Source organism: Pecten maximus, chromosome 10, assembly GCF_902652985.1.
Source record: "Pecten maximus chromosome 10, xPecMax1.1, whole genome shotgun sequence".
NCBI classification, from domain to species: Eukaryota; Metazoa; Mollusca; class Bivalvia; order Pectinida; family Pectinidae; genus Pecten; species Pecten maximus.
In genome coordinates, this window is record NC_047024.1 from 1,314,427 (window position 1) to 1,339,388 (window position 24,962).

A 24,962-nucleotide genomic window follows, 5' to 3' on the forward strand; every position below is an offset into this window, starting at 1 on the left:
TAATTTCATTTAAACAAATTTTATTGCACAAATATCTGTATGTATAGTACAAGAAGATGAGATGACAGATACATCCTATATAAACCTTCTTATTTCCAAGTATATATATACCTCTGTACACAATATGTATAGCTACCAACAGAAACATGCATGCAACACAAATATAGAGATCAAGTTGTTGTGTATAACTTTCATCGAGAAGTCAAATTCATAGGTTTTCTTCTTAGTCTAAGGTTGTGATGTTTTAAGAAATCTATTTAATACCTAAAATTTAGTAAAACTTTGTATCTCTATATATTGCAACCAATTTCCTGGAACTATTCGGATCCCCAAAAAAATTTCAATTAAAATTTAAACAAGTTTTTCTCAAAATGTTTTTTTTTTATTAGAAATATTACATATTGGTATCATAGTCTTTTATTCACAATCTTAAGATCAGTAAACTGTTTTTGTTTTGATACTCAATATTTTATGTGGCATGACTTGACTTGCTACACAAGAAAGTCAATGAATCAATACATGTATATTTAAACAGTAATGTTTCAATATCAAGACAATTGAACACTTCTTTGTAGGCAAGATATAGACCCTAGATATGGCACAACTGGATAAGAATATAATACATATATATATAGACCATCATTTGGAAAATCGTGCCAAGCCCCTGTGTAAGCAACTAGAGTGATGTAGTGTCTTTAAAAAACATCAGATTATATGAACCCATATAAATCAGGAATTTGGTCATTTACAGAATTGTTCACCCCTTTTTGGGTGAGACAGGGGATCTTGACCTGAGGGGGAACATTCTTGCGTTGCCAAACACGAGGCTTGCCGGGGCAGCTAATAAGAATCTTGTACAAGGAGGCCCCGGTTGACATCCCTCTGTCTCATTCTCAAGTGGACGAGTGGTTATTTTTCTCTTAACCTGTTAACCCCTTTGTGCATCGTATATTGATTTCACATCAACGCACAATAATGCTGTGGTCTTGTTCTCGTGACATCATACAAATATTGAGAATGTGCAAAACACAATTGTTGCTTGTCTCAACCCTAGGATGTGATAAGAAAATCTCATACAGGTGAAATTGTCGATATCCTTGTACTGAGTATGACAGAAAGTTACCCCATATCCCTAGCAACCACAGGGTCACTGTAAAGTGTGTGAGCATTCTCGGTCACATCCTCAAGTTAGGGGATTTTTTGGCTTTCAACATAAAATCAGCATGATATTGTCAGGAGTCTGGTGATACTGGTATTATGTGATGTAGGATCCTTTCGGTTGGGTGATTAAATCAAAGACATTCCGTGATGTAAGCTCCCTTAGGTATGGTAGGCGAGGCTGTGGGATCCAGTCCATGGAGTTTCATTTGGACCGCTATATCAAACAGGTAGTCATAGCATTCACACCTGTTAGAAACAAAAGGTGGATATTTATAATCTTTACGGTCCCCTCTGTGTGCGAAATGCATGTGTGTAGTGTATGTGATTTGGGAGGTTGCGATATGTTTGTGTTTGTCTCCTTGTGAACTGATAACAACTGATAGTTCTACATGTACATTTCTATATCAATGAAGCATACTGCTGAAGACAACCAGTAGGACACCACAATCAGTCAACAGTAGAACCATTAGTCCCCCTCCACACAAAAAATGTGGAGCGCTATGCAGGAGTAGCAACTGCTATTTTTGTCTCGGCCAGGGAACAGAACCCATAGCCTTCCTCAAATGGGCAAACGTTCAACTAAAGGCCAAAAGAGAGAGATTGTCAATGATTTTTTATTTTTTTTTTTGTTTGTTTGTTTTTTGTTTAACGTCCTATTAACAGCCAGGGTCATTTAAGGATGTGCCAGGTTTGTGAAGTGGAGAAAAGCCGGAGTACCCGGGGAAAAAACACCGGCCTACGGTCAGTTCTTGGCAACTGCCGCAAATAGATTTCGAACTCGCAACCCAGAGGTGGAGGGCTAGTGATAAAGTGTCGGGACACCTTAACCACTCGGCCATCGCGGCCCCAGGTAGTGTCAAGGGATACATTTGGAAGAATAAAGTTGTTAGAAAGAAGAGAAAAGATAAGATTCCATGTTCAGTCGTCTATTATAATCATGGGGTAAAATATAATGCCCTGATAAATTTAGTCCTACAGAGGCATAAAAACTTTTGAACAAGAATTCCACGTAAGTGGATTTGTCACCTGCACAGAAGGTTGGGTGATTACAAGTTATTGCATGGAAAGATTTTCTATTTATAGTGACAATTACCTTGACCTTCGGACCAGTCAAAAAACAGTCCCATGCAAGCACTTAATTGTGGTAAGGAAAAACTCCATGAATTTTTTTCTATTTTTAGTAAGTGACCGTGACCTTCAACCTTATGACCTGAAAAGTAATCCCAAGCAAGCACTTTTGATAAGAAAGATCTGCATGAAGTTTGAGTTTAATCAGCTCAGCAGCATCGACACCAACGCTGACATAGGGATACATATATGTTGTCTGCTTTATTACAGGTGACACAATGACAATTAGTACAGACATGTACATATTAACATCATCAAATTATACAGAGAATTATATTCACCATTTTTGCCTCAGCTTATGCCTGAAAATTTGACATAAAGTTTGGGCATACAACTGGCTGGAAAACAAACTAGCAAGTGGACTTACATAGTTTTGGCTTTCTGCCAGGATTCTCCCCACACATAAACACCATGTCTCCGAACCAACACCGCAGACGTATCTGGGTAGTCCTCCATTGCCCTGGACATGGCCTCCTTCATAAAATGAACCATCAACAGTCATTATTTCTCTGTATGAATCATTCTTCTCTTTGATTTTCGACTACCTAACATCACAATCATCATCTGTAACAACTTATCTTTCGTGTTGTAGTGAGAACCAATGGTTTTTAGAACAAGAATGATTATCAGTATAAAGGCTGTACCATGCAGGTCACAAATTATACTTGTTTATTGTAGAGATATCATTGTGTTCACTCAGGAATGTATTTATGTCATCAGTGTTCTATTTACTATTATCATAATTGTATGTATGGTCATAGTAACTTACCTCAAGGTATGTATCGTCATAGTAACTTAATCAAGGTTTGTATCGTCATAGTAACTAACCTCAAGGTATGTATCGTCATAGTAACTTAATCAAGGTATATATCGTCATAGTAACTAACTTCAAGGTATGTATCGTCATAGTAACATATATGTCATCATTTGAGCCATTCAGACCTACCTTCAAGTCTTTTTCATGAGGAGTGTTCTCCACAATTGGGATGACCAGTTCTTCATCATAGCGATAGTTGATACCTACAGAAATGATGAATATGGTCAGTGGTTTTCAAACATACACTGCAGTTTTGTTTTGAACAATAGGTGATTTTAAATAGTAAATTACTCTACTTCTCGACTACTATAGGATGAAAATGATATATTCATATACATCTGCTGAAATATATTTACTCCAAATTACACTAGTATCAGCAGAACTGATGAATGTCCCCTGAAAACATCTTTACTGGAGGCTTTTCCTGTATGTGACTTTAGTATTTGGTCGTATTAATGACACATATCTGTAGTAAAACTGTGATAAAATGGAAAGTTTGAAAAAGGAAAAAATAATATTTTGACATGTTACAAACATCAACTTTGACTTTGGTACTCTGCACATTGTCTTGACCAATGTATAGACCAAGTTTCATTATCCTAATTTATATGAACTCCAAATTTCAACTCTGTAAATATGTGGTTGTGGACCTTGAATCTAGTACAATGCACATCACTTTAGTGTAACAGATGCACTCATAAAGTTTCATGATCCTTTTTTAACTGTGGGCAAAGCGGCAACTACATGCTCCCCCCCCCCCCCCCCCCCAAAAAAAAAAGTTTCAGGGAGCATCAAAATATATTTGACTAGTTCACATGCTGCTAGCCATTAAAATAAAATAAAATTTAGATTAAAAAGAACCAACTTGCAATTTGCAGACCAAGAATTCTGAGGAGAGTTTAGACATGTCATGGACAGCCTTACCAGATTTACACTTTTTGATGCCTTTTATCATCTCTTGGTGAGTGATGCGGAACTCTGTTCCTGGGAATATTAATGTTGCCATGACAGCTGCTTTGGAGTGGGTGTGGATAACTGCACCAGCATCTGTTTGGGACATATAAAATAGGATATTATAGGTAAAATAGGATATTACAGGTAAAATAGGATATTATAGGTAAAATAGGATATTATAGGTAAATAGGATATTATAGGTAAAATAGGATATTATAGGTAAAATAGGATATTACAGGTAAATAGGATATTATAGGTAAAATAGGATATTATAGGTAAAATAGGATATTATAGGTAAAATAGGATATTATAGGTAAAATTGGATATTACAGGTAAAATAGGATAGTATAGGTAAAAATAGGATATTACAGGTAAAATAGGATATTATAGGTAAAATAGGATAGTATAGGTAAAAATAGGATATTACAGGTAAAATAGGATATTACAGGTAAAATAGGATATTACAGGTAAAATAGGATAATATAGGTAAAATAGGATATTACAGGTAAATAGGATAGTATAGGTAAAAATAGGATATTACAGGTAAAATAGGATATTACAAGTAAAATAGGATATTACAGGTAAAATAGGATATTACAGGTAAAATAGGATATTACAGGTAAAATAGGATAGTATAGGTAAAAATAGGATATTACAGGTAAATAGGATATTATAGGTAAAATAGGATATTACAGGTGAAATAGGATATTACAGGTGAATAGGATAATACAGGTAAAATAGGATATTACAGGTAAATATAATATAACAGGTAAAATAGGATATTACAGGTGAATAGGATAATACAGGTAAAATAGGATATTACCTGTAATATCCTATCTTACCTGTAATATCCTATAGAATATTACCTGTAATATCCTATTTTACCTGTATTATCCTATTCACCTGTAAAATATATTACAGGTGAATAGGATAATACAGGTAAAATAGGATATTACAGGTAATATTCTATAGGATATTACAGGTAAGATAGGATATTACAGGTAAGATAGGATATTACAGGTAAAGTAGGATATTACAGGTGAATAGGATAATACAGGTAAAAAAGGATAGTACAGTTGAAATAGGATATAACAGGTAAAATAGGATATTGCAGGTAAATAGGATGTCACAGGTAAATAGGATGTTACAGTTAAAATAGGATATTACAGGTAAAATAGGATATTACAGGTAAAATAGGATATCACAGTTAAAATAGGATATTATAGGTAAAATAGGATATTACAAGAAAATAAGATAGTACAGGTAAATGATATATTATAGGTAAAAATGATATTACATTTAAAAAAAGGGACATTACAGATAAATAGGATATTACATGTAAAACATTTTTGGTGGCAACATCTTTCAAAACATGAACTGCAGATCAGCATTAAGAAACCAGTATAAGAGGGGCACAAATCTTCTATAACTACATTATTAGAGTGTATCAATGGAAGGGGCACAACTCTTCCGTAACTACAATATTACAGTGTATCAATAAAAGGGGCACAACTCTTCTATAACTATAATATAAAGTGTATCAATAAAAGGGGCACAACTCTTCTATAACTACAATATTACAGTGTATTAATGGAAGGGACACAAATCTTCTATAACTACATTATTAGAGTGTATCAATGGAAGGGGCACAACTCTTCTGTAACTACAACATTACAGTGTTTCTATGGGAGGGGCACCACTCTTCTATAACTACAATATTACAGTGTTTCTATGGGAGGGGCGCAACTCTTCTGTAACTACAATATTACAGTGTATCAATAAAAGGGGCACAACTCTTCTGTAACTACAATATTACCGTGTTTCAATGGAAGGGGCACAACTCTTCTGTAATTACAATATTACCGTGTATCAATAAAAGGGGCACAACTCTTCTGTAACTACAATATTACCGTGTTTCAATGGAAGGGGCACAACTCTTCTGTAATTACAATATTACCGTGTTTCAATGGAAGGGGCACAACTCTTCTGTAACTACAATATTACCGTGTATCAATAAAAGGGGCACAACTCTTCTGTAACTTCAATATTACAGTGTATCAATAAAAGGGGCACAACTCTTCTGTAACTACAATATTACCGTGTATCAATACAAGGGGCACAACTCTTCTGTAACTACAATATTACAATAGATATTGATGGTCTTATCATTTGGCATGTTGTCAGATCAACATGGTACTGGTCATTATTTAGTGAAGGTCTTGCAATACGAGAGAGAATCAATGTTTTAAATGAAAATGGTGGTAACATTCCCTATCATGGCTTTTGATTCTATGTCATTGTTCACATTAATTATGACATCACAATTGAATTCAGACTGGCAAAGCGTTCCAGGGTATATTACACTAGTGATATATGTAAAATATTACTCAGGCGAATTCACAGGATAAAAGACTGATGCAATAAAAGGTGAGAACTTGAGATGAAATCACTGAAATAAAGCAATACCCAGCATATAGCATAATACTGGCATGACTGTTGGTTCAATTATACAACTTACTGAACTGTTTAGCTTTGCTAATCTTTACATTTTCACATCTAATGTAATTACCTCTCATATTGTAGGCATTCATAAACAGGGGTGTGCACTGGCTTTTTTTCAACTTCTTTGAAGGAGGTGGTGTTGATATATCTTTCTCATCAATCGTCTGTACAAACAGGTCTTCTGGCTGTGTAAGGTTTAACACTGTATAATAACATACAAACAGGTCTTCTGGCTGTGTGAGATTTAACACTGTATAATAACGTACAAACAGGTCTTCTGGCTGTGTAAGATTTAACACTGTATAATGACATACAAACAGGTCTTCTGGCTGTGTAAGATTTAACACTGTATAATAACATACAAACAGGTCTTCTGGCTGTGTAAGATTTAACACTGTATAATAACATACAAACAGGTCTTCTGGCTGTGTAAGGTTTAACACTGTATAATAACATACAAACAGGTCTTCTGGCTGTGTAAGGTTTAACACTGTATAATAACATACAAACAGGTCCTCTGGCTGTGTAAGATTTAACACTGTATAATAACATACAAACAGGTCTTCTGGCTGTGTACGATTTAACACTGTATAATAACATACAAACAGGTCTTCTGGCTGTGTAAGGTTTAACACTGTATAATAACATACAAACAGGTCCTCTGGCTGTGTAAGGTTTAACACTGTATAATAACATACAAACAGGTCTTCTGGCTGTGTAAGGTTTAACACTGTATAATAACGTACAAACAGGTCTTCTGGCTGTGTAAGGTTTAACACTGTATAATAACACACAAACAGATCTTCTGGCTGTGTAAGATTTAACACTGTATAATAACACACAAACAGGTCTTCTGGCTGTGTAAGATTTAACACTGTATAATAACATACAAACAGGTCTTCTGGCTGTGTAAGGTTTAACACTGTATAATAACATACAAACAGGTCTTCTGGCTGTGTAAGATTTAACACTGTATAATAACATACAAACAGGTCTTCTGGCTGTGTAAGGTTTAACACTGTATAGTAACATACAAACAGGTCTTCTGGCTGTGTGAGGTTTAACACTGTATAATAACATACAAACAGGTCTTCTGGCTGTGTAAGGTTTAACACTGTATAATAACATACTGGGTTATTGACAGTGATTCAGATTCTTTATTTCCTTGCATGCACAATTATGGCACATGAATGTTTCAAAGATGGAAAAGTTATCAATTGATAATATATTTTTCTCTTTATTAGTTGTGTCATTGTGAATGTCATAAGATTCTGCCATCAGAAGATATTTCCTTATATCAACATTAATAATAATATATGTGTTTTATATTTACTTTATAGACCAATTATATGAAGGAAGAAAATGTGACAAAATCTTGTGAATCAACTCCACACTCTAAATAACCTGAAATATTTACCTGTGGATGCATTGTAAGTTTTTTTCCCCTTTTTATCTGTACACACATTTCGGGGATATTTGACTGTGTTTTTACATTTACCTGTATTCTTTCCTTCTGGACACCTGAAGGTGCTATGTAGATCTCATTCCTAAATTGAAAGAACAATATAAAATTACTACATGTTTTGCATAATAACAACAAACATTCAATTGATATCGATCTTAACTCTTTAATATCACGTATGGCTTAGACAAAAAGTATTTGTGTTTCTTCTACTCCATGATTTATTATTACAGGCACAACAACATCCTTATATTTACCCCGTTCTGATACTGATGCCACCTCCAGTTCCAGTAACCCAACCAAGGCCGTAAAACAAACGACATAACTCGGGAATCAGATTCCTCGGATGCTCCTAAAAATAGAAGAAGCTCCACAAGTTAATTAATGGCTTAAATGTATATCAAAACAGTAAGTTGCAACATGGATTATTTCAAAACCTGTGAAAGAGTTAGTTTTCTTTTAAGATTTAACTGCGCATCCTAATCCATATGTGTAGCGGGGTGTAATATGTCTTAAAATGATGACAATGCCGCTGGGTTCGTTTGATTTCAAAGGTTTTATTATTACTCAAAAACCCACGTTCTGAAACATACATAAATAAAACATAATAAGTTTCATTCACAAACCATACATCTGTCATACAATAGATCACGCGTACAATTACATATAAATAAATAGTATTTCCAACACAGCGCTAACACGATAAAATATCACAGATAATGACGATTACTTGTTAATATAAAATCACACACTTACAACACGTATAGTGCATCAACGTGAGGCTTAACACTGCTCACTTCCATGACCGTCATATACCGCACAACAGATGTAAACTACAATAATAAAGTATAGTTTTCACACTTGTACAATAGTTTCAATATGAACACTATTACATTTATAAAAAATATCTCTGCTGTACGATAACCGTGTACAGTACATATACGTATATTTATTCAAAGTATTAAAAATATGGAAAACATGATCTTATCACTTATAACTTTCAAATATCATTCTTACAGAAACAGAAACAGGGCAAAACAACTAAAGAAAGATATCAAACTTACCAATACAGGAATACGACTCTATATGGTGACAGATGAATTCGAAGACCTACATTTTGTAGCTCCGGCTTCAATGACGTCGAAATTCAAATGTCCCGAAACACAAAGAAACAAAGACTAAAACCACAGATAAGAACTTTCAACCAATCAAACAACTTTGTTACAGTCACATGTCACGTTCGTCAGTGAAATATACTCACAGGTACAAAGACATACACATACCAATATACAAACACGCGCACGGGATCGCCGGTAACGAATATATATATACGCACGGACGCAGGTAAAAGGTCGCGAGGGCCTTATACCTCAATAATAAATACCTTACATATTTATTATATTTTATTAATAATTATCACACATATACATGTACACATTTCACAAATATCAAACACTTTATTAAAAATAACCCTATTACATACTCCCCCTGGTTCGAAAAAGACGTCCTCGTCTTAAAACAAGTTGGGAAATATCTTATCATAAATACAAAATCTAGTCATGTACATTATGCATCAAATACATTACTAAATATCACAATGTCACAAATCATACGTACATTCAAATAAAAATCAAAAGAAAAGAGCGCGAATATGAAAGTTTAAGAAAAACACATATCTATTTAAAACATGTAGAATAAAACAGTCCAGCTGGAAACAATATATCTAACAAATCACATCTCCACATACGATTCTAACGAGAGCATCTGATACTCGATCAGGAGCAAGTACTCCACGCTCACCCAGACGTTGTAAATACTCTGCTCTCGTGAACCAATCCGATGAAATCCCTTGACATAATTGGTTCATCACGAACTCTCCTGACTGCTGCCACAAAGGAGGCTGCCTAGCTCTAGTAGATCTTCTAGGAGCTGGCGTTGGTACCCGTGGTGCAATTGGTGCTACCACATCCTGATCATCCTGGACTGAAACACCCCCAGTCTCATCATTCCCCGAGACTTGGTCGTCACCAGGCGGAGCTTCGTCCACTACCACAGTCGGATGACAGTCGTCACCATCAACAGACTGGGCAGACTCTTGTCTATCAGACGCCGGAGTATCCTCCTTGGGATGTGAAGGTATCCCATTCTCCAATTCTGATAGCGGGCCCTCTACAGGATCATCAATGACGACTGATGAGTCGACATCTTCATCGGAGTCGCTGTCTGCGGTCTCCAAAGTAACAATATCCTCCTCCTCTGGCTTGGTCAATGTCCTCTTTCTTGTTGTTGACTCCGGTTTCTCATCAAAACTCACTTCATCTGTGTCATGCAGGAAATCGATGGGCAAGAGCAAATTGCGGTGCAATGTCTTTTCTTTTCCTTCTCCATTACACTTGCGGACGACATAGACAGGCACATCTGGATTAGGCTGACGAATCACGACGTATTCATCATCTTCCCATTTGTCGGAGATTTTGTGTTTTCCTTCAAATGCCATAATCCGAACTAGAACTCTGTCTCCATCCTGTAAAGCAACTGCTCTAGCCTTCCTGTCGTAATTCCTCTTCTGGTGTTCTGCAGCTGTAGACATAAACCGTCTTGCAGAGTCATAGGCATTCTTCAGGTTCTCGCGAAGAGACGATACAAACTTGGACAATGGTTGATGCTTCCCTCCAATGTCTATTCCGAATGCCAAGTCGATGGGTAACCTAGGTTGTCTACCAAACATCAGAAAGAATGGAGAATAGCCTGTGCTATCGTGCCGTATGCTGTTGTATGCATGAACAAGAGGACCGACGTGCCTTTTCCAGTCTCCTTTATCCTTCGGGTCCAAAGTACCCAACATCCCTAGCAACGTCCGGTTAAACCTCTCACAGCTTCCATTACCCATTGGGTGGTACGGCGTAGTCCTACTCTTCTTGATGTTGGCTATAGCGCATAACTGGTGAATTAAGTTTCCAACAAAATTGGCACCTTGATCAGAGTGTATACGTCTAGGCATTCCGTAATGTACAACAAAGTTGTAGAAAAATGCCTCAGCTGTAGTTTTAGCGGTTTGATTTTTCGTAGGAATGGCCTGTGCGTACTTGGTGAAGTGATCCGTCACAACCAGTATATGCTGAAATCCTCCTTTAGATGACTCCAAGGTAAGGAAATCCATACACACTAGCTCCAGTGGCTGGGTTGTCTGGATATTCACTAATGGCGCTTTCTGAGTAACTGCCTTCCTAAATATACAGCGTCGACACCTTTTCACCCATCTCTCCACGTCCTGAGTCATTCCTGGCCAATAAAAACGTTCCTGAATAAGTGACAATGTCCTATCACGTCCGGGGTGTCCGACAGAATTGTGAAGTCCATATAAGGCTTGTTTCCGAAAAGCAGGAGGTAATATCAGCTGTACAATTCTCGGTAAATCACCCCCTTATCGATCTTTAATCTGTCAAAGGAACGTAACAAAGTTTGCTGATCAGGATCTAACTGTCTTCTATCTGGCCTCTGGTTATTCCGAACATAAAATAACATCTGCCGGAGTACTGGATCTCTGTCCTGAGCTCGTCTCCAATCTCTAGAAGTCATCTCCTGAATATCCTGACCAGAGTCCATGAATTGCTCATCAATGACTGAAGTAGACATGGAAACGGTCTCAATCCAGGCTACTGGCTGTTGTACTGCACCGCAAATAGCCTTGACAGAATCCAAAGGGATATCCTTAACAGATGTAGACTCCTCAATGTGGGATGGCAGTCTAGACATAATGTCAGCATCTGTATTGTTCTTTCCTGGCTTGTAGATGATGTTGAAGTCAAACGCGGATAATGCAGCCAACCATCTATGTCCCGTCGCATCCAACTTGGCAGACGTTAAAACATATGTCAGTGGATTGTTGTCGGTGGTAACTGTAAACTTCCTTCCGTACAGGTAATCCGTAAATTTGTCAGTCACTGCCCACTTTAAAGCTAAAAATTCCAATTTATGGGCAGGATAATTCCGCTCAGATTTCGTCAATCCTCTGCTTGCATAAGCAATGACCCGCGGTTTTCCATCCTGCTGCTGGTAAAGGATCGCCCCAAGACCATGTCCACTTGCGTCTGTATGTACTTCAAATGGGATGTCATATAATGGATATCCAAGTACAGGCGGTGAGGATAAAACACTCTTCATGGTCTGGAACGCTGTTTCCTGCTCTTTCTCCCATTTCCATACAGTTGACGCAGTCTTGCTCCTAGTAGAATGGCCTTTCTTCCTTGTAGGTGGTAATAGCTCGTTCAGTGGCTTCACGATGGCAGAAAAACCTTCCACAAACTTACGATAGTAGCCACAGAATCCCAAGAAACGTCTCAAATCATCCGGACCAGAGGGCTTAGGCCAGTCAACTATCTTCTGTACCTTATCAGGATCTGCTTCTATACCATCCTTAGAAACAACGAAACCAAGAAACTTCACTTTCTTCTTGAAATAAGAGCATTTCTGTGGAGCTAGCTTTAATCCATGGTGCCTTATCTTCTCAAATACTAACTCTAACCTCTCTATATGCTCACCGAATGTCTTGGAAAACACTATGACGTCGTCTATATAGACAAAGCAAATGGTGGTATGGAGCTCTCCAAGGCACTCTTCCATCAATCTTTGGTAAGTCGCTGGTGCATTCACTAACCCGAATGGCATCCTATTGAATTCATAGAATCCTAACGGTCCGATGGTGAAAGCAGTCCTTGACTTATGTTCCTCGTGAAGTTCGACCTGATGGTAACCACTCTTCATATCCAGTGTAGAAAAATAATCACATCCTGATAAAGAATCTAAAATCTCCTCCACCCTAGGAAGAGCATAAGAATCCTTTACAGTCCTAAGATTCAACTGACGGTAGTCGATGCACATCCGCAGTCGTCCGTCCTTCTTCCGTACCAATACAACTGCAGAGGCCCAAGGTGAATGAGAGCGACGAATAACTCCTATGTCCAAAAGTTGATGTAGGTGATCACGCACTTCACTGAGCATAGCAGGAGGAATACGACGATGGCGTTGTTTAAATGGCACTTCATCTGTGAGCTCAATACGGTGATGAACAGCATTAGAGTGTCCAAGATCCATATCCCCTTTAGAAAATATATCGGGGAAACTGGAAATCATCTGTTTACTAATTGTAAACTCCTCTTCAGACAATCTATCATCAAACTTCATCTGTCGCATCAAGGCTTCCATATCCGTGCCTACAGAATCATCAGTATCATCAGATGTGTCCACATCTTGCAAACATCCTTCGACCTTCACTGGCTGAATCTCACAAAGCACCGCACGAGGCTGTATGGTAACATTCCTGGCAGTGATGTTAGATATGGTCACAGGAACAACGCCATTTCCTCTATAATGGTACTGAATAAGACTGGGCGATATATCCAAATCATCGACTAATGTCGACTCCTTCGATGTTGTAAGGTAAGCACTGGTGGGTGTATGCTCGACTTGATGATCAACATAGCCATTAATAGTAACTTGACTATTGGGCTTAACTTGAATTGCAGTACCTTCAGCACTCTTTACTACACCAAGACAGAATTTTTTCCGAATCAAATTCTGTTGACGCAATGCAATGCATCTGAATGTAATATACCAAGGCGTCGAGAGTGAGGATCCTTTCATCAACTTATCACCACAAACTTGCTTACAGGAGTCCATGATATCCATCAATATGTTGGTCCCCACTAGAATTGGTACCTTAGAATTATATCTGGTGTCTGGTACAACCAATAGAAGTCCTGGTAAAGGTGTATTGTGGCCCTCAATTGTAGTCTCTATCTCGGCCTGTATAAAACCATCATATGGCAATGCCTCTCCCCCAGCACACTCAATATCTAAAACATCGTTTAAAGAATGAAGTGGTAAATGGCTCAAATGACTGTCGTAGAAGTTACGACTAACAGTGCTGACCGCTGAACCAGTATCCAACAATGCGGTAGTATTCACCCCAGAAATCTTTAACTGTTCCTCACTGCAATCTCCAACCAGTGCTGTACCTGTATCATCATGATCATCTTGCATGATAGGGCTCTGTTGTCCAATCCTGCCTACTGGTGCCCCAGGCCTGTAGGCGTCCGAGCGTTTAAAGACTTTCTGCTGTGATCTAAATTCACTCGACAATCTCGTTTGATGTGTCCTGGCTGTCCACATCTCCAGCATACTGGTCTATCACTATCTCCTCTATAAGGTTTGTCCTGCCTCCTATAGTCCTGAGGTACCTTATAAGATCCACGTGCAGGTGGACAACCATGGCCTGACTCCCTATTCTTCTGTAAGGATACTAAATCCTGTTTCAGCTTAGACATCTCAGCCGTAAGGTCCTTTACCAAAGCCTTCATTTCTTTAATGTCCTCGTTGTGTGGTATGGCAACCTTAACAGGTTTAGGCTTCTCTGGTGAGGCGTCCGCCTGCTCTATCTGCCTAACAGCAATGCGAAGTTTGTCATAGTCCTGAATAGTATCAAACTTGTGACCAGTAACATCACGCAGCGACTTCTTAAGTCCACGCCAAAACTTAGTCCGTAACATCTCTGTGACCTGAGATTGGGTAAGCTCACATCGGGTTTTAGCTCTATCCAAAATATCTTCAAGTCTACTGGCCCAAGATGTCACACTCTCTGAATCTTCTTGTTTAGCAGAATAAAATTTGGCAAGCAAATCCTCTGCAGCAGCAATGTTTCCATAGTTTCCAGTCATCTTATCCAACACCTGTTGTAATGCAACTGAAGATCCCATTCTTCTAGCTGTATTTGCTGCTTCACCTCTTAAAGATCTTCTCACGGCTTGGAAAATAGCCTGATCCTTGTAAATTCCATCTCGTTGTAACATCTCAACCTCATAGATCCATTGCTCAAACGGTACCTCTCCATGAGGGACTTGTGGAGATCCTGAAAATATGGAAATCTTCGGCACATAATAGGAAGTATTATGTGTGCTGGATGGTACTGTATCATCTCGATGATCTTGTAACACCTGGGAAAGATCGAGGATCGGTTCACGCTTCACAACCTTGGCTTTAGCTCCTCCCGCTAAAAGATCAGTTAACCACTGAGCTGCAGTATCCTTAGATTCTAGATCTGGTTTAAGGTTCATAGCTGCTAAAGCCTCCATCAAATGTTCAGCCTGCTTCCCAGCATCCGCCATAGTTGAAGTATTACACAGAGTACACAAGCACAATAATACAAGTAATATAATCATGAAGTCCAATGTGAAAAATGAGAGCCAATACTGCAAAAAAAAACCTAACAAAGTCCAAATATGCCGATAACTGGAAATAAATTCAAGAAAATTTTAAAGTCCAAATAAGCTGAAAATCAAAAATAAATACAGAAAATTCATCAAAGTCCAAACACAGGTAATAATACACAAGAAAATATTATATAAATGTGTATAGGAAAATAAACACTAGCAATAAATCAAAGTCCAAATTTATCTGAAAATCAAAGCTGAAATTGAAAAAGAAATGAAAACGCAAACACGGTTCAAATTAATAGAGCTAGTCTAAAGCCTACAAGGTGTCTGAAATTCACAAAAATAAACAACCACAAAATATCTGAAATGCACAAAGATACAAACAATGTCAAAGCGACAAATATTTCTAAGTATAAACACCTAAAGCAATAAATTCTAACACCGAATAAATCAATTAAATGAAAGAAAATCCACAAAATCTGAAAGAAAAACTCATAGATTCAAAGATATACAGAATCAAGTACTATGCAAAGGGAAATAATCAATAGCTAATTTATCAAGGGCAAATAACTCACCAATGTCAAGACAATAATCAACAAGATAATCTAATTGCATATATAAGCAAGCATGTGTCTAGATGGCATTGATAAAAAAACAAATTGACATAACACACAAACTAAAGTAAATCAATCTAGATTACAGGGTATTACGCGAAAACCGAAAACTCCGAACAGAAAAGAAAAGCGTGTCGCAAGCGCAGCAGTTCAACATATATAACACACAAACACAGACTGAACAACAAATAATAATCACATGGAAGTCACGACAGTGTAATGTCAGTTAATGTGTCTTGGTCAGTGCAAAATATCAACTACCCAACTAAGAATAGATAAACCGACAAATAAAGAACCAATGCAGCAAAAGATTTACTAAGTATACAAAGATACTAACCTTTCTACAGCGGGTAAGCAGGGCAGGTACAGGTAGAAGTTTCCATGCTCACATTCAGATTCACGATTCAGATCCACACATTTTACGAATAATACAGGAATAAACACATGACAACACTAAATTCCAAATAGAATACACGAATAAACACATAAATAATCCATGCTATAATGAATGAGTCACTGACTAATATCCTTTCCCGTCATAAAGTTCAATTTAGTTCGAAATGAAAACGTAAGTCCATTCACATGTGTGCCACCATCAACATCCGGTTTCACATATCGGTGTCACCTTCCCATAGTACCATGCTGAAAAGTTCCGGGTGCAAAAGTTCCGGACCAAACTGGAATTCGACGATCACGTCAGGCAAGTGCAAACCCTCCGGTCTCCGGACCCTCAGTCTAACGGAGGTGTCCCTACGTGGGCGCCATTTGTAGCGGGGTGTAATATGTCTTAAAATGATGACAATGCCGCTGGGTTCGTTTGATTTCAAAGGTTTTATTATTACTCAAAAACCCACGTTCTGAAACATACATAAATAAAACATAATAAGTTTCATTCACAAACCATACATCTGTCATACAATAGATCACGCGTACAATTACATATAAATAAATAGTATTTCCAACACAGCGCTAACACGATAAAATATCACAGATAATGACGATTACTTGTTAATATAAAATCACACACTTACAACACGTATAGTGCATCAACGTGAGGCTTAACACTGCTCACTTCCATGACCGTCATATACCGCACAACAGATGTAAACTACAATAATAAAGTATAGTTTTCACACTTGTACAATAGTTTCAATATGAACACTATTACATTTATAAAAAATATCTCTGCTGTACGATAACCGTGTACAGTACATATACGTATATTTATTCAAAGTATTAAAAATATGGAAAACATGATCTTATCACTTATAACTTTCAAATATCATTCTTACAGAAACAGAAACAGGGCAAAACAACTAAAGAAAGATATCAAACTTACCAATACAGGAATACGACTCTATATGGTGACAGATGAATTCGAAGACCTACATTTTGTAGCTCCGGCTTCAATGACGTCGAAATTCAAATGTCCCGAAACACAAAGAAACAAAGACTAAAACCACAGATAAGAACTTTCAACCAATCAAACAACTTTGTTACAGTCACATGTCACGTTCGTCAGTGAAATATACTCACAGGTACAAAGACATACACATACCAATATACAAACACGCGCACGGGATCGCCGGTAACGAATATATATATACGCACGGACGCAGGTAAAAGGTCGCGAGGGCCTTATACCTCAATAATAAATACCTTACATATTTATTATATTTTATTAATAATTATCACACATATACATGTACACATTTCACAAATATCAAACACTTTATTAAAAATAACCCTATTACATATGATCTTTATTTTCACCAGTTGTAAAAGATGTGATTTTTTTTAAACCATGCATTCCATATTCAGTAGGATAGATGAATTCATTACATTTTTTCCAGTGAAATATAAGAAATTACCAACATGATAAAAACCTCATAAAAATATCATATCATTGCATGCTTATATCATCATTAGTGAATGATCTAACTTTAAGTTTAATTGATTACTTCATGTTAACAGGGTCAACTTATTGTCAAGCATCACATCATACGGATAAGATGAAAATTATTGTGCAATGTTTTTTTTTATTATTCACCTTTAAAATGAACTAAATATAAAACTGAATAGTTGAAAAAACTGAAAGTTTGAAATTGAAACTCAAATATATTTCACAAACACGACAGATTATACCAATATCCTACTGGCCATACTCTTGAAGCAGTATATTCCATCATATTAGTAAAAGACCAATGTCAATACTCTTGATGCAGTAAATTTTGTTATACCAGTAAAACATCTACATGTATGTGACATTCAAAGGGAACCATTCAATATCCTCTATATATTATCGATCTTCAGTCTTCGAGTCAATTCATTAACATACAATAACAAGGAGCCGCAAAGCTTGGCATTATCCCCCGCGCCCCGCAGTTGGTATGAAAACCCAAATACATGTATATATATCAAGCTCAAAGTAAGAGTTATTAAGGAAACAGTAATTTGGTATTTTTTATTAAGTCTCCATGGTGACAGAAAAAATACCGAAAATGGAAGGTCCGCAATAGCAAAGGGCACAACTAGTCTGATATATTCAGAAAGTTTCAAGGAGCTGCATTGAACAGTTTTGGAGTTATAGCCTGGAAACAAAAGGAAACAGTAATTTGGTATTTTTGACTAAGTTTCCATGGTGACAGAAAAAATACTGAAATGGAAGGTCCGCAACAGGAAAAGGCACAACTAGGGCACTAGTCTGATATATACAGAAATTTTCAAGGAGCTGCGTCGAACGGTTTATGAGTTATAGCCCAGAAACAAAAGGAAACAGTAATTTGGTATTTTTGACTAAGTTTCCATGGTGACAGAAAAAATACCAAAAATGGAAGGTCCGCAATAGCAAAAGGAACAACTAAGACACTAGTCTGATATATACAGAAAATTTCAAGGAGCTGCGTTGAACAGTTTAGGAGTTATAGCCCGGAAACAGTAATTTCGTATTTTTGACTAAGTTTCCATGGTGACAGAAAAAATACCGAAAATGGAAGCCAGGTCCGAAATAGCAAAAGGCACAACTAGAGCACTAGTCTGATATATACAGAAAGTTTCAAGGAGCTGCGCTGAACGGTTTTTGAGTTATAGCCCGGAAACAAAAGGAAACAGTAATTTGGTATTTTTGACTAAGTTTCCATGGTGACAGAAAAAATACCGAAAATGGAAGGTCCGCAATAGCAAAAGGCACAACCAGGGCACTAGTCTGATATATACAGAAAGTTTCAAGGGGCTGCGTAGAACGGTTATGGAGTTATAGCCCGGAAAAGAATCTTGGACGTACGGACGGACGGACGGACGGAGCCCAATTTAATATCCCCCGCAAACGAGTTTCGCGGGGGATAATAAGAACTACCCACCTTGTCATTGTTGTCAAACATGTTCTGGCTATATTCCAGTCACTGATCTAGCGTTGCCCTGTATTAGCCTTAGAAGCTGTAAGCTACTGCAGATTAAAATCCACCAATCTGATGTAAAACCAAGGAATGTTAACCGAGTCTAGTGCTTTTTAAAGCAGCATAAAACTGTTAATAAGGGTCTTTATGTCATTTGTAGTGACGCATTCCTATCTGAGCTCCCGTTTTTTGACACCAGTATACTACCTAACCTGTTGTCTAATACGTGTCTTGATCATGCAATAAACTGATGATAGAAGTTTACAAGTCCCAGACTTAAGCAGGTCAACACGTGTTGGTGTTGTGATACAATGTATCTAGCCACTACGTACACGCGTGTATACTACAAGTCTAAAAGACTTTAACATACACGCTACAGGCCCTTATCTGAGGATCAGTCCTCAGATCACGGACTTAGTATAATCCTATCCAAGTTATCTTCACCATAATGTGACTACTGTACTGTACAGTATATCTTGTGGTCACTTTACTGAGCTGTCGGTCAGACCCTGACCGGTGTGTTATCGTGTCGATATATAAGGCTGTATGATAGGTTGACAGAACATTAAATATATACTTTATGCTTAATAAGTATACGACTGTATACACCATATAATAACGATATGTTATACCGTTTCAGAAATAAGTGGGTTTTCGTCATCCATATCCCATGTATGAGCCGACTATTACAATGACATGATCGTGATCACATGGAAGTTTGATTGGAACGCTTATGCCTGACAAGCGCTATATCAACGTTGCAGCACAGTTGGAAAATGGCGTCTGCCATCAGTCACCTTGGCCGGGTTCTCTCTCGGCTTAAAACTGCAGAGTTTGTGAAGGTTTCAAAATGTTTTGGCCAAACAAGATTTTTTCACATACAAAACACCAACAGAGGTAATAAGAATCAGTTTACGACGAAGCCTGATTGTAAACTTAAAACAGCAGCGCTCCAGTAGGAAGCGTTGTGTTTCACTTTCAGTGACAAAACCGTGAAAACGAAAGTTCTAGGGCAACGGGGAGATTTTCTCAAAATGTAGTGTTTTATAGACAATCCTATTAGGCCTACAATGATAAAGCTGTCGCTATATATCAGGTCGGAGAGAAGTCCTGATTCCACTATAATAGCTATATAAACAGTAGTTAACTGAAGCATAGTTTATAACTATACCAAACTGATGAAAAACAACATGTTTTTGGATAAAGATGAAAAATGCTCTAGGTTATAGTAATTGTGAAATGTTGAGCACCGTTACACAGTGATTTTTTTTGGCTAGATCTACAGCCCACTTTGGGCTGTTTCCCCTTGACAAAAAAGGTGTATTTTCCCAATTTTGAAACATGATGCTTGCTACTGACTCTTTATATCATGAGGCAGACCAGAAAAGCCAATAAATGAAGTGTTTTGACTTATTTAAGTATTTTGTCATTATTTGCTATTTTCCCAAATTCACCAAACACCGCAATTATTTTCCCAATTGAAAAGGCATAGGCTGTTGAAAAAATTACCTGAAAAAAACACTGTTACAGAATGTGTGATTGAGCTATAGAGTTCCATTATTTAATCTTCTGTTAATGAAAACAAATGTTCGTCTGAAGGCAAGTGATTGCTCTGTTAATGAATCCAAATGTTGTATATGGCATAACATGGTAAACATTAGCTCAGTTGAGCTATTATTACAAATATTACATTCCAACCTTTAATTTTCATTCATTTTCAAGACCCTACTCTATAAACCACAACTATAGCTCACAGGTTGTTAGATTTAAGGTAACACTATAGGAAAAGGGCAAGACAAGGCAGAGATTCAAACCTGGGACTGCCAAGCTCTAATTTACCAGATAAGTTTCCTATTTTAGTTGTTGGCAGTTGACAAAGTATAGTTCTAATATGAAGATATACAGCTCATATCAACTATATCATCCACTTAACAAGGATCTGTCCTCAGTAAGAAATGTATATAAAATGTTGTTGGTTTATGTTTTAGCTGTAATGAAGTTGGACATGCCTTCACTGTCACCTACTATGTCAGAGGGAAGCATTATCAAATGGCACAAGAAAGAAGGTAAACAATTTAAACATACCTGTCCCACTTTTGGAGTATTTCTGTTATCATTTACATGTACCAGTTTATCATTTACATGTAACAGTTTATCATTTACATGTAACAGTTTATCATTTACATTAAGTTAACAACTAACTGTAAATTTTAGCATATAATTAATGCACTGTTTTTTTTTTTAAAGTCAATATATGAAACATATATTACACCCTTAAAAACCCTTTTACTGTCAATAGATGCCATCACTCTGGATTTATCAATTTGTTTTTGACTTTTTGTCTCCATTTGGTAACTTATTTCAATGCATCACATTGATATTTAAATCCTAAATATGTAATAAGTCATGATCAGTGCCCAATGTATAATCAATAAACTACAGTGTAAAAGATGTCTCAATGTTTAGTTCCAAAAAAAGTAACTTTAAATTATTATTAGCTCACCTGGTCAAAAGGACCAAGGTGAGCTTATATCATTGGTGTCCGGTGTCCGGCGTCGGTCTGTCAACAGTTACTTGTGAACAGGATAACTTGCGTGAATATCAACCAAGTTTGATGAAACTTTGTATGTAGCCATATATCGACAAGATCTCGGACGAGTTTGAACATGTGAATTATTCAACAGTAACTTACATTTATTATAAGTTATTGCCCTTTTTTACAGTAATAATATCATTATTAACAATTTTTTAACGAACGTTGATGTTTGGTTATTTAAGGTCGCCTTGCCTAAAAGGTAAATCTTTTTAAAATGCTACTTGTCCTGAACAATTATATGGATTTAGATGAAACAATAATACACACACAAAATGTTTTAGAGAAACACCCAACACTATATTTGTGACTTGTAAATATTGTCTTTAATGAATTGGAATGACTTCAACCTCAGTCTCCTTGACCTTCAAAGATCTGTTCATAATACATGTATGTATGTTTAGTGATACATGTACACTGTATATAACATCTATATCCAATGATGTAAGTACCTAGTACATAGAGATGTGGTTTGACTTTGTACAGGAGATGCAATTGCCCCCGGTGATGACCTTTGTGACATCCAGACTGATAAGGCTGTGGTTACCATGGATACAGACGAGGAAGGGATTCTAGCAAAGATATTAGTGAGTAGAATAATAATGCTTAAAAGTACATCACACGTGACTCGTTTGTAAACTTTATACTTAGTGTAGAATACACAATGTTCTAATAATTGTAGGTGTCAGATTGTGACAGTAAAATATTACGAATGACTTATATTCTGGAGGTGTATTTCTAATGTTTTGGGTAAATTTCACCCTCTAATCTGTGTTATAATTCCCATTACAGACATGTCACATATAGAACTCTTTGTTTCACAAGTTTGACACTGAATCGTTGATACCACAGGTTCAGGAGAACACTACGGACATCAAGGTGGGAACACTGATTGCCTTGTTGGTTGAGGAAGGTGATGACTGGCAGAATGTTCAGGTCCCCACAGATGTTGGGTCACCGGCTGGTGGTGGTAGTGACAAGTCTGGAGGAGAGAGCCCAGGGGCAGAGAGTCCTGTAGCTCCATCTACCAATGTGGGGTATGTACTATACCACTGATAACATCAGTCAGTCCAGGGACAGATAGTCCGGTACCAGGGACAGATAGTTCGGTACCAGGGACAGATAGTTTGGTACCAGGGACAGATAGTTCGGTACCAGGGACAGATAGTCCGGTACCAGGAACAGATAGTCCCGTACCAGGGACAGATAGTCCGGTACCAGGGACAGATAGTCCCGTACCAGGGACAGATAGTGCCGTACCAGGGACAGATAGTCCCGTACCAGGGACAGATAGTCTCGTACTAGGGACAGATAGTCCTGTAACTCCGTCTACGCATGTGGGGTATGTACGTATACTATACCACTGATAACACCAGTCAGTCCAGGGACAGATAGTCCTGTACCAGGGACAGATAGTCCGGTACCAGGGACAGATAGTTCGGTACCAGGGACAGATAGTTCGGTACCAGGGACAGATAGTCCCGTACCAGGAACAGATAGTCCCGTACCAGGGACAGATAGTCCCGTACCAGGGACAGATAGTGCCATACCAGGGACAGATAGTGCCGTACCAGGGACAGATAGTGCCGTACCAGGGACAGATAGTCCTGTACCAGGGACAGATAGTGCCATACCAGGGACAGATAGTGCCGTACCAGGGACAGATAGTCCCGTACCAGGGACAGATAGTCTCGTACTAGGGACAGATAGTCCCGTAACTCCGTCTACGAATGTGGGGTATGTACTATACCACTGATAACATCAGTCAGTCCAGGGACAGATAGTCCCGTACCAGGGACAGATAGTCCGGTACCAGGGACAGATAGTCCGGTACCAGGGACAGATAGTCCCGTACCAGGGACAGATAGTCCGGTACCAGGGACAGATAGTCCCGTACCAGGGACAGATAGTTCGGTACCAGGGACAGATAGTTCGGTACCAGGGACAGATAGTCCCGTACCAGGAACAGATAGTCCCGTACCAGGGACAGATAGTCCCGTACCAGGGACAGATAGTGCCATACCAGGGACAGATAGTGCCGTACCAGGGACAGATAGTGCCGTACCAGGGACAGATAGTCCTGTACCAGGGACAGATAGTGCCATACCAGGGACAGATAGTGCCGTACCAGGGACAGATAGTCCCGTACCAGGGACAGATAGTCTCGTACTAGGGACAGATAGTCCCGTAACTCCGTCTACGAATGTGGGGTATGTACGTATACTATACCAGGGACAGATAGTCCGGTACCAGGGACAGATAGTGCCATACCAGGGACAGATAGTCCGGTACCAGGGACAGATAGTCCGGTACCAGGGACAGATAGTCCCGTACCAGGGACAGATAGTGCCATACCAGGGACAGATAGTCCCGTACCAGGGACAGATAGTGCCGTACCAGGGACAGATAGTCCTGTACCAGGGACAGATAGTCCCGTACCAGGGACAGATAGTCCGGTACCAGGGACAGATAGTCTCGTACTAGGGACAGATAGTCCCGTAACTCCGTCTACGAATGTGGGGTATGTACTATACCACTAATAACATCAGTCAGTCCAGGGACAGATAGTCTGTACCAGGGACAGATAGTCCTGTACCAGGGACATATAGTCCCGTACCAGGGACAGATAGTCCCGCACCAGGGACAGATAGTCCTGTAGCTCCGTCCACGAATGTGGGGTATGTACTATACCACTGATAACATCAGTCAGCCCAGGGACATATAGTCCTGTACCAGGGACAGATAGTCCGTAGCTCCGTCTATGAATGTGGGGTATGTACTATACCACTGATAACATCAGTCAGTCCAGGGACAGATAGTCCCGTACCAGGGACAGATAGTCCGGTACCAGGGACAGATAGTCCGTAGCTCCGTCTACGAATGTGGGGTATGTACTATACCACTGATAACATCAGTCAGCCCAGGGACATATAGTCCTGTACCAGGGACACATAGTCCCGTACCAGGGACAGATAGTCCCGTACCAGGGACAGATAGTCCTGTACCAGGGACAGATAGTCCGTAGCTCCGTCTATGAATGTGGGGTATGTACTATACCACTGATAACATCAGTCTCATCAATGTCCTGATCTTTGACAAGGCACTTTACCCTAATTACTCTGGAT

The 24,962-nt window shown here is 38.3% G+C and overlaps 2 protein-coding genes and 2 long non-coding RNA genes across 5 annotated transcripts in view; 1 reads left to right on the top strand and 3 right to left on the bottom strand.

Moving 5' to 3' along the window:
- Window positions 1-19,977, bottom strand: LOC117335561 (methylthioribulose-1-phosphate dehydratase-like). Its single transcript, XM_033895639.1, has 8 exons — window positions 19,877-19,977; window positions 8,282-8,376; window positions 8,061-8,109; window positions 6,630-6,747; window positions 4,031-4,153; window positions 3,236-3,309; window positions 2,657-2,763; window positions 1-1,407 (listed from the first exon to the last, which is right to left on the bottom strand). The coding sequence occupies exons 1-8, from the start codon at window positions 19,907-19,909 to the stop codon at window positions 1,293-1,295; spliced, it is 714 nt and encodes a 237-aa protein (XP_033751530.1). The 5' UTR covers window positions 19,910-19,977; the 3' UTR covers window positions 1-1,292.
- LOC117335563 lies at window positions 8,562-9,487 on the bottom strand. Its single transcript, XR_004534449.1, has 3 exons — window positions 9,089-9,487; window positions 8,781-8,857; window positions 8,562-8,606 (listed from the first exon to the last, which is right to left on the bottom strand). It is a non-coding gene; the product is annotated as an uncharacterized LOC117335563 (long non-coding RNA).
- On the bottom strand, window positions 16,662-17,551 carry LOC117335562. The gene is made up of 3 exons (XR_004534448.1): window positions 17,189-17,551; window positions 16,881-16,957; window positions 16,662-16,706 (listed from the first exon to the last, which is right to left on the bottom strand). It is a non-coding gene; the product is annotated as an uncharacterized LOC117335562 (long non-coding RNA).
- Window positions 19,976-24,962, top strand: part of LOC117335559 (pyruvate dehydrogenase protein X component-like) — a 23,855-nt gene continuing 18,868 nt past the window's right edge. The window contains exons 1-4 of one of the 2 annotated variants that reach the window (XM_033895638.1): window positions 19,976-20,141; window positions 21,233-21,310; window positions 22,324-22,424; window positions 22,690-22,874. In XM_033895638.1, coding sequence (XP_033751529.1) covers window positions 20,021-20,141; window positions 21,233-21,310; window positions 22,324-22,424; window positions 22,690-22,874 — 485 coding nt within the window. In that variant the 5' untranslated portion in view covers window positions 19,976-20,020. The remainder of the gene's footprint in view (window positions 20,142-21,232; window positions 21,311-22,323; window positions 22,425-22,689; window positions 22,875-24,962) is intronic. The other variant, XM_033895637.1, reaches the window with a different exon arrangement.